At 32.9% G+C, this 13533-nt stretch overlaps 3 protein-coding genes and 1 long non-coding RNA gene across 7 annotated transcripts; 2 read left to right on the forward strand and 2 right to left on the reverse strand.

The window, feature by feature from the left end:
- Positions 1 to 1057: 1057 nt before the first annotated feature.
- LOC112702235 (uncharacterized) lies at positions 1058 to 3691 on the forward strand. The gene is made up of 5 exons (XM_025753193.3): positions 1058 to 1703; positions 2078 to 2202; positions 2682 to 2773; positions 3125 to 3211; positions 3291 to 3691. Exons 1-5 carry the CDS (start codon positions 1321 to 1323, stop codon positions 3396 to 3398), a joined length of 795 nt encoding a protein of 264 aa, XP_025608978.1. The 5' UTR covers positions 1058 to 1320; the 3' UTR covers positions 3399 to 3691.
- Positions 3654 to 8486, reverse strand: LOC112702234 (uncharacterized). Of its 4 annotated transcripts, none has more exons than XR_011863604.1 (18): positions 8010 to 8486; positions 7426 to 7543; positions 7149 to 7336; positions 6935 to 7042; positions 6679 to 6743; positions 6334 to 6439; positions 6145 to 6228; positions 5727 to 5873; positions 5520 to 5648; positions 5333 to 5400; positions 5174 to 5207; positions 5012 to 5096; positions 4834 to 4901; positions 4642 to 4755; positions 4521 to 4556; positions 4344 to 4430; positions 4139 to 4255; positions 3654 to 4066 (listed from the first exon to the last, which is right to left on the reverse strand). XR_011863604.1 is itself a non-coding variant. In XM_025753190.3 (18 exons), exons 1-18 carry the CDS (start codon positions 8136 to 8138, stop codon positions 3970 to 3972), a joined length of 1755 nt encoding a protein of 584 aa, XP_025608975.1. In that variant the 5' UTR covers positions 8139 to 8486; the 3' UTR covers positions 3654 to 3969. The 4 variants fall into 4 exon arrangements, 2 of the variants coding, with proteins under 2 accessions (XP_025608975.1, XP_025608974.1); XR_003153951.3 differs by having other exon boundaries at positions 5174 to 5210; XM_025753190.3 differs by having other exon boundaries at positions 4139 to 4230.
- On the forward strand, positions 8274 to 10087 carry LOC112702236 (uncharacterized). Its single transcript, XR_011863605.1, has 2 exons — positions 8274 to 8665; positions 9319 to 10087. It is a non-coding gene; the product is annotated as an uncharacterized lncRNA (long non-coding RNA).
- Positions 10088 to 10734: 647 nt separating this feature from the next.
- Positions 10735 to 11903, reverse strand: LOC112702237 (uncharacterized). Its single transcript, XM_025753195.2, has 4 exons — positions 11709 to 11903; positions 11414 to 11515; positions 11165 to 11328; positions 10735 to 10976 (listed from the first exon to the last, which is right to left on the reverse strand). Exons 1-4 carry the CDS (start codon positions 11818 to 11820, stop codon positions 10878 to 10880), a joined length of 477 nt encoding a protein of 158 aa, XP_025608980.1. The 5' UTR covers positions 11821 to 11903; the 3' UTR covers positions 10735 to 10877.
- Positions 11904 to 13533: the final 1630 nt, after the last annotated feature.

Raw genomic sequence — 13533 nt, forward strand, 5'->3', positions numbered from 1 at the left:
TGATTATAAAAGTAGATTCATTTTTATGGTCCTCCTCCTCCATTGGGTTTATTATGTTCATTTTGTTTGTTTGGCCCTTCAATTATTTTCAGCTTTTCATTTTTTATTGACCACAAAGAAAAAAAAAACTTTTCATTCTTTACGAGATAATAATTTAATTGGTTATTCAATTTTACAAAAATAATTAAATATCTGTTAATTTTTAAGTTGATCAAATTAATTTCTTAATTTTAAATACTAAATCAAGTTAGTCTATTATTAGTTTTAGTTAATTTGTAATTTACATAAGAATCTTGCTAATGAATAACAAGTGCTCTAAAAACACACTTTAAAGATATTATAATTAAAAAGTTCACATAAAAATATAAATCAAATATTTTTTTTAAGTTTTTTTCTGCATTAGAAAAAAATTATATATTTTAATAGGGGTGGCAATGGAACGGATAGGGGCGGATTTTTGCTCTATCCAAACCCGTCCCGCCGAACAACAACTCATATAGAACTCGTCCTACTTCTATCCGCGAGTAGTAAAACGTTAAACCCTAACCCGCCCCACCCCTATAATTATTAATCATTTACTAATTATTTTACATAAATTATACATATTATATATTAAAATTATGAATAAAATCCAAAATAGTCCCTGACAATTACCTCGAAAGACAACGAGACCCTTAACAAAAAAAAATCTAATCCGCCCCCTGACAATTATTTCGAAAGGACAACGAGGTCTTTGTACCAAAAAAAATTCAGGTTGTTTTTTTTTGCATAGGGGCTAATCAGTCTAAAAAAAATATCAGAAACCGAATTTGGTATTTTTTTGTCTCGTTGTCCGTTCGAGATAATTGTTAGGGGACAGATGAGGTATTCACTCTAAAATTATATATATATTATATATATAGCGATGGCAAGTAGGGGCGGGTATTACCTAAACCCGACCCTATCCCGTCCCTCCCAAGAATTCGTCCCACTAAAAATTCGCTCCAATACGAGATGGATAATTACAGAAATGGAGTGAGTACCCACGAGTTCGGGGTGATATTTTCATTCCTATATCTTAACTTGTTAATAAGATTAGATATTTTAAAATATAAATAAAAAGTTTTTCTCTTTATAAAATAATTTGAGTTTTTTAATTTTTTTTTGTTCAGTTGGGTTGAAATTTGAAAACGACGAATTGTATCCGATTTCAGATTTCAGAAGCTATAAATTACATATGTAATGTAATCAAATGAGGCAACACAATCACCAGACTCAGTAATTCGAAGTTCAACCTCAAACAACAAATTAAAATAATAATAATAATTAAAAAGAAAAAAGATGAGTTTTCTTGGACGAAGTTTAGCTGGGAAAGAAGCTGCATATTTTTTTCAGGAATCCAAACAGGCGGTGGGAAAATTGACCCAGAAAAACCCTCTCCCATCTAAACCCAACAACCTCGACTCCGTCGAACACGAATTACTAGGTGGTGGTGGTGGTGGTGGCAGTGGCGGCAACGCCGACGTGCTCCCCGAGGTTCTAAGGCACTCCCTTCCTTCCAAAATTTTCAGAGACGAAACCGCAAATTCAACCAATTCTTCCTTCTCTGCTTCCAAATGGGTCCTTCATTCTGACCCAAAAATCCAATCTTTTGTTAACCCTGATGCAATCAACCCTCTTCGAGCTTATGTTTCATTGCCTCAGGTCACGTTCGGTCCCAAAAGGTGGAATTTTTAATTCAGGAGCCCTTTAATTTTACTAGCTTATGTGGAAGAATGGAATTTGAGGCCAGTTATGATATAGTTTTAGTTGCATAAAGTTATTTTTTTGAGTTTGAAGTCTTAAAAGGTTTAAATTTGAGTTCCAAAACCCTTTAACTATACTAGTTTAGGTGGAAAATTTGAGGGAAATTTGTAGCTAGTTATTATAAGTTTAATTGCATAAGGTTCTGCATTTGGTTAAGTAGCTAAGAGGGCAATGAAGGTGTTCTTAGCTGTTCAATTTTGTTTTTTTGGGGGGTGGGGGCATTCCCTGTTTGTTGCTAAGCTAATACTTTATGTAATTTTAGACTTATGGTTTTGTATGTTGTATGTTGCAGATGGGAACTGCCTAAAGCAGAAAGCACGATTTCAGCTTCAACAGCTAATGACTTGCGTCAAGATAGGCAAACCACCCATGTTAATCCGGAGAAGTTGAAAGCTGCAGCTGAAGGGCTTGCAAATGGTATGCATTTCATTCCTTTCGTTTCGTTAGATTGCTTATGTGATAATCAATAATTGGTAGTTGCTCTCTCATTTGGGAGTTCTGAGTTTGTCATGGGTGCTTGTTCATTCTATTATTATCCATGTTGCGGATGTAAATGGTAGATGTTAGAAGCAATTTTCGATTTTCAATAACTGTGGATAAGAAAATGTTGTTAACTATGGAATTTATTTTTGATGCAACATTGGTGAAAGAGTTTGTTTTGCTCACTGCTGAATATGTCTGTGGATGCCTCAGTATTTACTTGACAGTTAAAACTGAAACATATTAGCTTTGGTATCCATAATCCTCCATCACATCTTCGATCATATTGTATAGAGGATTGATAGTTTCTTTCCAAACGTGTGATTTTTCATGGTTACTTTTGATTAAGTTAATGAAAGATGCCATTTTGAAGTCCCTCTTTTTTCTGATGCAAATACTTTTTTTTTATTTTGTAGTTGGAAAAGAATTTGCTATTGCCACTGCAGTTGTTTTTGGGGGTGCTGCATTGGTGTTTGGTACCGTAGCCTCCAAGTTAGATATGCACAATGTAAGTGCATGTTAGTTATCTGTTCACTCTATAACTCTCTTTAGTCTTTATTATGAAGTGATCTCTCTCTGTACTTGGCATGCTTGAATATGCATGAATGATTTCTTATTGAATGTAAAACTAGTTAAGTAACCCTTTTGAACATGTAAGTGTCCTATTTTCAGTGATCATTCTTCATTTATTATCATGTCCATTGGCAAAGTTAGGACCATAAGATTTCCTCACATAAGCATTTGAAATTTTGAATGGTAGCTCTTGTAGTTTTCTATGTTTTGTTGATGGTTTTTCAGTCGTATAACCATATAGAATCTCTCCCACTTATGTATCCAAGACTTTTCATTGTTTTATCAGGCCAATGATATCAAAACTAAAGGAAAAGACTTTGTTGAGCCACAACTGGAGAGTATCAAAGAGCAATTTGTTCCCATGAAAACATGGGTAAGCTTTAATTTGGTAATTGCATTTTGTTTAATAACTATGGGTATTCAGATCACAACTTAAAAGTTGGGGTTTGCAGGCTGAAAATATGTCAAGAAAATGGCATTTGAAAAGGGAAGAGGATGCTAAACAGAATCCTTTGGCAAAGGAGTTAGCTAGAATGTGGGGTGCAAAAACATCAGATTGAATGTTGCAAGATTCTCTATTTGTGATTGTAAATGTTGAAGCTTATGAGAGTGAAATAATATAAAATATCGGTAATAAATTAAGAATAGTTGTTAATGGTGGTGGAATATTGTTGCTTTGTATTAATTCAACAATTCCTTTGATTGTAAGGTTTTGAATATGATTAGTAGTAAAGGTGTTTGTTCTTAATTAGATGTTAAATGTGAATATTTAAGGTAGCTGACTGCATTTGATTGGAGACTTGTATTGCTGGTGATTTCAACAATAATATTGAGACAATTGTTATATATCAAACTGGAAATTGTTTTATCCATTTTTGAATATGAATATTCATTGTTTTGTATGGTACAACTCAGAAGTATATTCATAAAAAGCCTAAATAACGTAAAGAATTGAGTACCCTCCTAATCAAGACCAATTTTAGAGATTCCACCATTTTTCATTTACAAGGATCAAGAGTGAGTGAAATGAAATGCACATTCTTGACAAGCAACACTTCTGAAATTGGATGTTAGGGAAAAGCAAACAATCTTGACAACTTCATATCTGTTTTTTGCATCTTTGAAGTTACTTCAAAGCTTGTAATCAAGACCAGCTCCATATTTCCAAGCCTCTAGATGCCGCCTCCACCGGAAACTCGTCTTCGATGGTAATGTATTCAAGAATGGCCTTCCATAAAAATGGAACATGTGAGAAAAATAGCCTAAGTGGTTTAGAAGTAAACTTGAGAAGAGTTATTACCTCACAACAGGATCAGCAAAAGTGGAGAGGAAAGTATAGTAACCAAGCATCAGAAAGTGTTTGGACCAGTCAAGAAGCACAGGAACACCAACCTGAAGATAGTGTTTACTTCATTGACTAATCATGCCAATTTGATTTTAGTTTGCATAATGTTTTAGCAATATTGATAACATTTGAAAATTTCATATAATACAATCATGATTACCTGTTTAAATATTGAAGGGAGAATTTGAGGGTTAGTTAACATAACTAGTCCCAATGTCTTGGAGAGTGGCCCAAACTGAACAACATCCTGTGGTATAAAAATAAGATTATATTTCTATTAATTCTTATCTCATAGCCCAAAAATTATGTTCAAATAGGTACTACTAGGAAAGTCCACCTGTAGAAATGGTCTTAGTACTGGATCTCCAAGCCTCTGCAAAAGTGAAATATGATATTGAAGCTGAAGAGTGATAACTGATAAAGATAAGCAATTCTAAGACATTAGAGAGATAGGGTACCTGCATACAATTAAAGTTGGTATAAAGAAGTTCATTAATGAAATCTTCAGGAACATTGGTGTGTTCTTTTGCTGACATTGCTCTTTGGAACAGCCATGATGCACTTAAGTTTGGCTGTGTTGTACAAAATTTTGGTCAACAAATTCCCTACACTTAGCTTTCATCTACATAAAAAATAGTGCAGAAAAATACCATGTATGGATTCAGAAGAGACAAGTCTTGTGACTCAAGATAATCACCATTCATTGCTTCATATATTCCTTCATTATAGCAAAGTGCAAAAAAGAGTTAGATTTAGCTGAATGTTATAGCAATGTTTATTAGCCCTTCACCATTTTATTGTTGGTTGCAACAATTTAGAAAGGCATACCAGATGAGAGTCTTCCAAGGTGCCTGGTCAAGCTTCCAAAACCACCAAATGAAACTGGCGATTGTATGCCACTAGCATCACCAAACTACATAAAATAAAGCTTCACTGATTCAACATTACTTGAGACAGAAGCTTCAGAAAGTGAGAAAAATGTAATTTTACCTGTAAAACTCTATTAAAAGCTGATGGTAGCGGGCTGCTAGGTGCTCCATACAATAGAAAGAAAAAAAAGAGAGACTATTAGCAGTGTGCTTGGCAAAATATATTAGAACTAAAAGATACAGGAGTTTGTTAAGGATATAATCAAATACGTATCGATACCTCTCGCGATATGTGGGAAAGATGCCATAAATAACTCTCAGTATCTCTAAATCGTCGAGCGAAACACCCTGTCATATGAAAGTGGCAAATGGAGTTCAATCAAAATAACAGACAGTTAACTATTTGTACATATTTTCAGATACATTAATCTTAGAAAGTACCAAAAAGTGACTGACAAAAAACTAGCCTGATATTCTGGCATCAGATCCCAGTATTGTTCCAATAATTCTTCCAATTTTGGTGATCCCGGTTGAGGTTCTACATAAGTGAACATGTAAGTGGTGCGATCCAAAGGACCTGATCCAGCTGGAAATGCCTGCGAAGATTTCAGCTAAACTTCCAAAAATAAACATGGGGATACTACTAGTGTTCAATTGATGTAATAAAACTTTACCTCCCAAAAGTATTGTGCTTTTGAGTTCCCTACTTTCTTTACTGATGAACTGCTATATATGACATCACTGTTAGAGTTTTTCTCGAAGCCTCGTGCGCAAGTTCCAACAACAAGGCAAATGCCATCGGGTTTCTTCCCGCATCTTATCTGTAGAATCATTGCAGGTGACACTGGAAAGAAGCTTCAGGTAAAAATGTTCTTAATATTCACTATCAACTTATGCAGATTTCATTAAATCAAGTTGGTAGATAGAACTTCTGGAATTGCTCTTTTTTCATTTTGCCAAATGAGTATTCAATCTTATTTTAGTCTTATGCAATGCTAGAATAGTCACAGTAAGAGAAAGGAGAACATACAACATATTAGATCACAGACTATCATGTTTTGAGTGCAGCAATGAGTAAATTATGATCCTGACCTGTTTTACAACAGGGGAAAAGTTCCCCATGGCATCGATTATAAGACGAGATAACAAGATTTCGTCCTCAGAAAGTTTCAGAACCTGAAAACAAAATGTGCAAACATTTATGATTCTTGATCATTGAATAAAAACATTACATGTCTTTTAAGGTGAAAATAACATTTACAACAGGTTAAGATAACTCACTGCAGCATCCTCATATACATCAATGCCGGCAACACTGCAACCCTCAAAGATGACTCCGCCAAGAGAGATAAAACGTTTCTTTACAATCTCAATTAGCTTTACAGGTCTGAAATCACAGATAACATAAAAGAGGCAAGGTGGTTTTCAGTTGAATATTAAGCAATTTCAATGAAATTACTTCACTGTAAGTAAAAAGCATATAAAACTTTTGTAAGCATTCAATAATGCTATATCCACACACAAAACTAATCACTACTAGCGTTCAGTAAGATTGAAATTCAGGACTTTATTCTAGTTCATTACTGGTATATAGATACCGAATTAGTCTAAGGAATGAGGACTTACGAAATACCAAGATTAAGAATGTCCTCAACCCAGATGTCACCTTTCCTTTCAAAGCCACATCTATTCTGTATAACTCATAGAATTAATCACAAAAAATTAGGTTAGACATGAAATGAATTTTTTGGAAATGTTAGGTAATAAGCATAATAAGTTGTCATACAATCTTTCAGCATGTTTAGATATGTGATGTATGTTCTAAGTGATGATCCTTGCTACACAGAAATTGGCAATTGAAGTGAACAAATTAAGAAATTACTGGATTGAACTTTGCGGCTGTGGCTCTATCAATATCTTCTTCTTCCAGGACTCCAACTTCCACTAGTTCCATAAGCTCCTTTCTTGATATGTTCCATTCTTGCTCCCTCTAATGATTAAATCAACATAGACAGCAAGAAAAATTCAGCTTGATCACTCAAGAAATTTGTTGACACTTTTTCTGACCAATGACTAATGTAGCTATCAATACATACCCCTTTTAATGCATTCCTTTCTACAATGGCTACTCTAAGGCCTTTAGCACACAAGGCTGTTGCAATGAAGATCCCCAGAGTGCCTCCACACACCAACACGTCGTATGAGCCTTGTGCTTTGTTGGCCAGATTGGACGAGCGAAACAAGTTTGGAACAGTAGAGACAACTTGCTGAGGTTCTTGCACAACTGCAGTATATGTCACAAGCTAAGATCACCAATTATAGCTTCATTTCTTTTAATTAATGCAAGAATTTGAATGCCATGATGAAATGAACCTTCTTGAGCAGAGCATATGTTAGACCATAACTGGTCTAATCTTTTCAAGGCTTCATAAGAGTATGCTCCCCCAGCACCACCAACCTCTCCACTCACTGAAACACTCTCCATTATCCTCTACAAAATAAATAAGTTTCCATATCATTCTTCATTTGGACTTCTTACAAAGAAAGCACAACATTTCATCACATCCAATGTAAATTATAGCAACCTCTCTTAAGAGTATGTAACAATATTCCTTGTTTTGTCAATGTTTACAATAGAGATCGTGAAACCACTCATCCCAAAAACTAAAACTAATAGGTAGAGTCGTAGAGACATATAAATGATTATATTTAACTCACGTAAGAGTTTTTTTAGATTTAAAATGTGAATTTAGTTGGTCATAGAAGTTCTAATAATATACCATGAAACTACTAATTTCAAAAGTTTAAAAAGATAAATGGGGCATGTCAAGGATTATATTATATGTAACCATATAACTTAACCTTCTAAGAAGATTAATGTAAGCTTCTTTAAACAAAGAAGTGTTATTTGTTATATCATCTAACATTTATCAGCAATTAAACTATTGAATTAGTACCTGTGTTCTGGAAGCAACAGCTTGTGGTCTACAAAGGAAGGTTCTTCTGCCATATTTTTTTTGCTGGAATGGATTCCCCACTGCAAGCTGAGATATTCCATTAAAGGGTTGGAGCTGAAACAATGACATAACAAAAGACACTAAAAGAAAAATAGAAGTATAATAAACAATAGAGTGATCAAAGAAAATCAGCACTCTTTCACTCTATTCCTTGTATTGCTCTCAGGTTCGTTTATATCATTAACATAGAGCAAGAAAGTTTGCGAACCACAGGTGAACACGTTTCCAACCAACCACGTCAAATATCCAAAAGTAGCAAATTTCAATAAAAAAGTAAAACTTTTTGAAATTTTAAATAAAAATTTGATTTTTACTAATTTATAAATTTTTAAACTAAAATCCCAATCTTAAATTCTTAATTTCTCTTTTTCCTCGAGAAAAGAAAATTAAAAAATAAAAAAGAAAGAAAATAAAAAAGGACAACCTAGAGACCCGGTTTGAAATTTTAGTTTTTATTTTTTAATATATAAAGGTTTCAACTTTTAATTTTTGGGGATAAACCTCAATACCCAGAGAGGGTTTATCATTCTTCAGTAGGGACTAAGAAAGAACGCAAGGTCTCGCTGCATCTTCAACCCTGCACTTCATTTGAACAGGTAAAGTCTCAACTTTATTCATAAATTTCGTTTTTTTTTTCTGTTCTTTTTAGTTGTTGTTCATCAGCTTCTGGCATATCAGACTCTGGTTCTTAATGGGTGTTCGTGTCCCTCTTTTTTGTGAGCTATGGGAATTTTTCTAATCAGTGACCACGCATTTGGGTACTTAAAACTCCCTCACCCGTCAATTTGTTTGAATTCAGCCTCTATACTGTAAACAGTGAAACGTGTAGATAATTTCATGTAAGAGTGAGCATTCTATAGCTCTTAATTTGAAGAGAATCCACAACAATTGGTTACAGGTCTTGATTTTCACATTGATTGTGAGAGATAGGTAGACTACTTTGTCAGTAAATGTTGGATTTGTTCTGATTTTGTAAAGTTGGATGAAGGTTTATTTTGGTAGTTGATTTTGTAAATATAATTCAATTTAGTTCTTGACATCTTAAAATTAGTATTTTACCGGTCATTTTAGTCCCGGCATGACGAATCCGTTGATATGTCACATTAAGTGACGTGTCATTGTGGATACGTGATGCCGAGCCTAAGATGACCCAAGGAATGCAATCTTAGGGGGCCAAAATACTCATTTTAAAATGTTATGGAGCAAATGAATCATACTCTTGTTTATGTTTCTTAAATTCTTCTTGCAGATTCAAGCAATTTGATACTGAAAGCGTGTCGAGTCTAAACTCTTAATAGGCATGGCAAGCCTGTTAACAACATCAACCTTCACATATTCTCCTCTCAACAGCCACACCAAAGATTATAGTAATAAGTCCGGAAATTCTTCTACAGGAAGGAGATGTTCCATAAAAGCAATGAGGATAGAAAAATCATTGGAAGAATTATACAATGTGAAGGTCGAAAGGAAAGTGTCTTCTGAAAGGCTAGCTCAACTTGGAGTCTCAAAATGGTCAGTGTGGAAGACCGGAAAATGCAAGTTGCCGTGGGACTGGCAGGTTGACCAACTGGTGTACATAGAAGAAGGGGAAGTGAGGGTTGTCCCGGAAGGAAGCAAGCGATTCATGCAGTTTGTTGCTGGTGACTTGGTCAGGTACCCAAAATGGTTTGAGGCTGACCTATGGTTCAATGGTCCATATCAAGAACGATATAGTTTTAGAGCATATGGTGACGATTATTGATGATGATGCTGCATGATTCTCACATAAAGTTTCTTGATGTCCACCATATATTGGATTGTGTTTTATTTGGGTAAATTACAGTAGTCTTCCATGATATTTGGTGAAACTCATTGTTACTTCGCTCTAATTGTTAGTGTTATATTCTACAAAGTATAAGGTATCAGTTGTATTATTCATCTTAATATTCAAGGGAGTTCAGTGAACGATTTTAGAAATCGAGCAAGTTGAATTTTATCAAATCTTAGTAGAGGTTAGTATAATTCGCCTTTTTTTCCAATGTTGGTGGTTTCAATTTCTGTTATATAGTAGTCTTTTCTTTAAAAATTGTGATGTAAATTTTATTCTTCATCACTTTTTGAACTAACATTTTCCAAGTTTGAATGTAATTGTTATAACTGCAAATGATAGTGTATAACTCTGTTTGAGCTACCAAAAGTTTCCCTTCATATGCATCAAAGATATTGCTGCCAAGAATCTTTGATTACTGTCCCTGCAAATAATTCCTATACCATGTTTATTATCACTAAACACAGCATAGTCAAAGTTAATTTTGATCCTTTGTCTTTATTTTGTCCAAATTCTTCTCATAGCTAGCTGTTTTTGGTCATATAATTAGAAGCTCAAATATGAGCAATATTTGGAAGAAAGAAACTCTTTTTGCAATATACACAATATTATATCATTACCAAATTGATTCTAAATTAAAAATATTATATTAATGTTAATAAGTATTTCTTTACCTATTTTACTGACTTTTTAATTTATAAATTCCAAGCAAAAGTGAAAACCTAAGTGACAATTATTAAAATAAGTTTAATCTTTATGATAATGTGATCCTTGATGTCATTGTTGAATGGAACATGTTATTTGAGTTTTTTTTATTTGTGGGTTGGTATTAAAACAGGGCAAATAGAAAAAGAAAAAGAAAGCAGAAAAATAGTTTAATTGTTATTATGCATACCAATAGAAACACTCATTTTATAGAACATAGATATGACTCTCATAAAGTCATGTGTCCTTAGAAATTTTATTTTTAAAATAGTTAAGGAAACTCCATGCATGGCACTTCATTTGGTAGTTGCATCATCAACTTTGAAGGGAGAGATAATGCAGGTTAACTTCTTTCCATTCTGGTCCACAAATGTCATGTTCATATGATATGTTCCCTGCAATACATGCATATATATAGCTTTAGAATTATTAGAGATATAACTATTTATTTGCCTCCTCTTATCAACCAAACTTTTGTAAAGAGTAATTTCATGATATGATATTAGAACTTTTATAACTTAAAGGTCTAGAGTTCGATTCTTATTGACTCCAGCAAAAAAGAATTTCGGCATAATAATAGAACCTTTGGAGCAACTGCAGGAAACCTCATGTCTAGAATGAGACCATGCTTTCCAGCAGAAACAGGACATTGCTTTTCCTCACAGACATTGCTTGCATATGTATACACAGCATCTACTTCATCACTTTTAAGTCTGTATTGTGCTTTCCCACCAGTAATTGCCTCATCTGCATCAATTTTATAATCAATACATTCATTCATTACAAAGATGGAATTAAAAACAAAGAAGTTGAGAAAGAGAAGCTTCATCACCAGAATGAAATGTGGTGTTAATGGTGAAGGGAACCCCTCTCACCACAGGGTTGGATGATGCCTTCACTGCACTCACTTTCATACTATATTTTGCATTCTTATCTGCAAAGCCAGATATAAAATTCAAGTAACAAGTATTAATATGTGAAAGAAACCGAACGTATAGAATGTTATTAATTGATATAATATATGTATAGTGTATGTTTGAATAATTGAATTTAACTTGGTTTGATTTATAAATATAATAAAATACACTGGCTAGTGGCTATTAAAGTAAAATATAACTTCTAATTACCACAGTATTTGAAGGTAAGATCTTGAGGTTGAACATTTGAAGAAGAAAGTGGGAAAATGATGGCTAAGAAGCAAAGAAGGAAAGTGAAAGCTGAAGCAGAGTGAATATTCATGGTTGTTGGTTATGTCTATGGCTAGGGAAAAAATTGTGGATGTGATGAACCGCCGGTAAATGCTTAATTTATACTAGTAGCCACTTTTTTTTTTCTTTTTGGGGTTCGAAACTTTATATGTTATAAGAATTTCAAGTATATTAAGTACATCGCTGTTTTAATAATTTTAACGGTTAATTTTAATTATAAAAAATATATATAATATATATTAATTAAAATCAACTTTTAAAATTATTGAAACGTCAATATTTTAGGTATATTTAAAAACTTTAATATTATAACACATGTTAAATGCAACAACTTGTCGGTGGTTGTTGATACTATAGAATGATTGTGACAAGTTAAAATTTCAATGGATGAAATCAAAATCTTTTTATAAAGAATAAATGAAATATATTAAAGCATGGATGCATGATAGAGGAAATTATTTTTGTGTGTGAGATAACATTATTGTGAAGGAATGGCTATCTATAGTGAAGGGTCATACAACTTCCTGACATAGTTCAAACAGTTGCTTGGCTCATGTTCATTAAAATTCTATTTTTCTTTTACATTGATATGTCATTTTAATTCTTGATACATTTGTTCCCCATGAGAGCATTTTGAAATGTGGATAATATGGCACAGTCAAAGAAAGCTAAGGACTGATCTTGTGTCGGTGAATGTTAACTTAATGAATTTAATTTTCATGTAATGTTAGTATAAAAATATTTTACTTAGATAATTATTAAAAAATAATTTTTAAATTTATTACTTAAAATATCATTTAAATGTATGAATTTAATTGGATCATTGTATAATTTTTTATATTATTAATATATTAAAATTAAACTTACTTAATATGATATCATAAATATAAAATTACACTGGTGTAATAGAGAAATAAATGAATATTTTGGTTAACTTTGATTTTATCATAAGTTTTTTTATTAGATGTAAAGAGAAATTTTGAACTAACCATCTTATGTGAATATCTCTGATATTGATTTGACCATTAAAAATTTCTAATAAAAAATATTAAAAGCACCAAGAAGATTTTAATATTGATCTCCAGGCCGAAAAAAGATTGGGTTGGGTTTAAAATGCATTTACATCCTATTTCTACTTAACTAGCAGTGGATATAGGTGATTCATTAAGTGAAAGTTTAATTGAGCTGAATTTGACACTTGGTTGTAGATTTGGAGGCTTCAAGTGCCGAAAAAGTATAATTTTTGTTAGCTTTGTCTGCATAATGGGATTTCCACGGTTAAGTTTAGGTTTTATCGTGATCTTAAAACGTCTGATATCTGTTGTAGATATCAACAAGCTTTTGAATTTTTCTTCATTGCCTCAGGGACTATATTAAAGTAAGAGAAATTTTGACTCTTTTGGATACGTATTTTGTTTGTCCAAGTTTGAACAATTGATTAAAGTGGGATGCCAAGTAAAAAAAATATATTTTTTTTTGTTTTATTCAACTCTTTGATAGATTTAAAAGGATAGAAATAATGATCTCTACAACCCTGATGATGGTTAGAATACCAGCAGAGTAATTAGTATGATCCGAAACAAAGAAATTATGGACTAATCATCTTATGTGAATATCTCTGATATTGATTTGACCACTGAAAACTTCTAATAAAAATTATTGAAAGCACTCGAAGGATTTTAATATTGATCTACAAGCCGGAAAAAGATCAGGTTGGGTTTGAAATGCATTTACATCCTGTTTC

Source organism: Arachis hypogaea, chromosome 7, assembly GCF_003086295.3.
Source record: "Arachis hypogaea cultivar Tifrunner chromosome 7, arahy.Tifrunner.gnm2.J5K5, whole genome shotgun sequence".
Taxonomy (NCBI): Eukaryota; Viridiplantae; Streptophyta; class Magnoliopsida; order Fabales; family Fabaceae; genus Arachis; species Arachis hypogaea.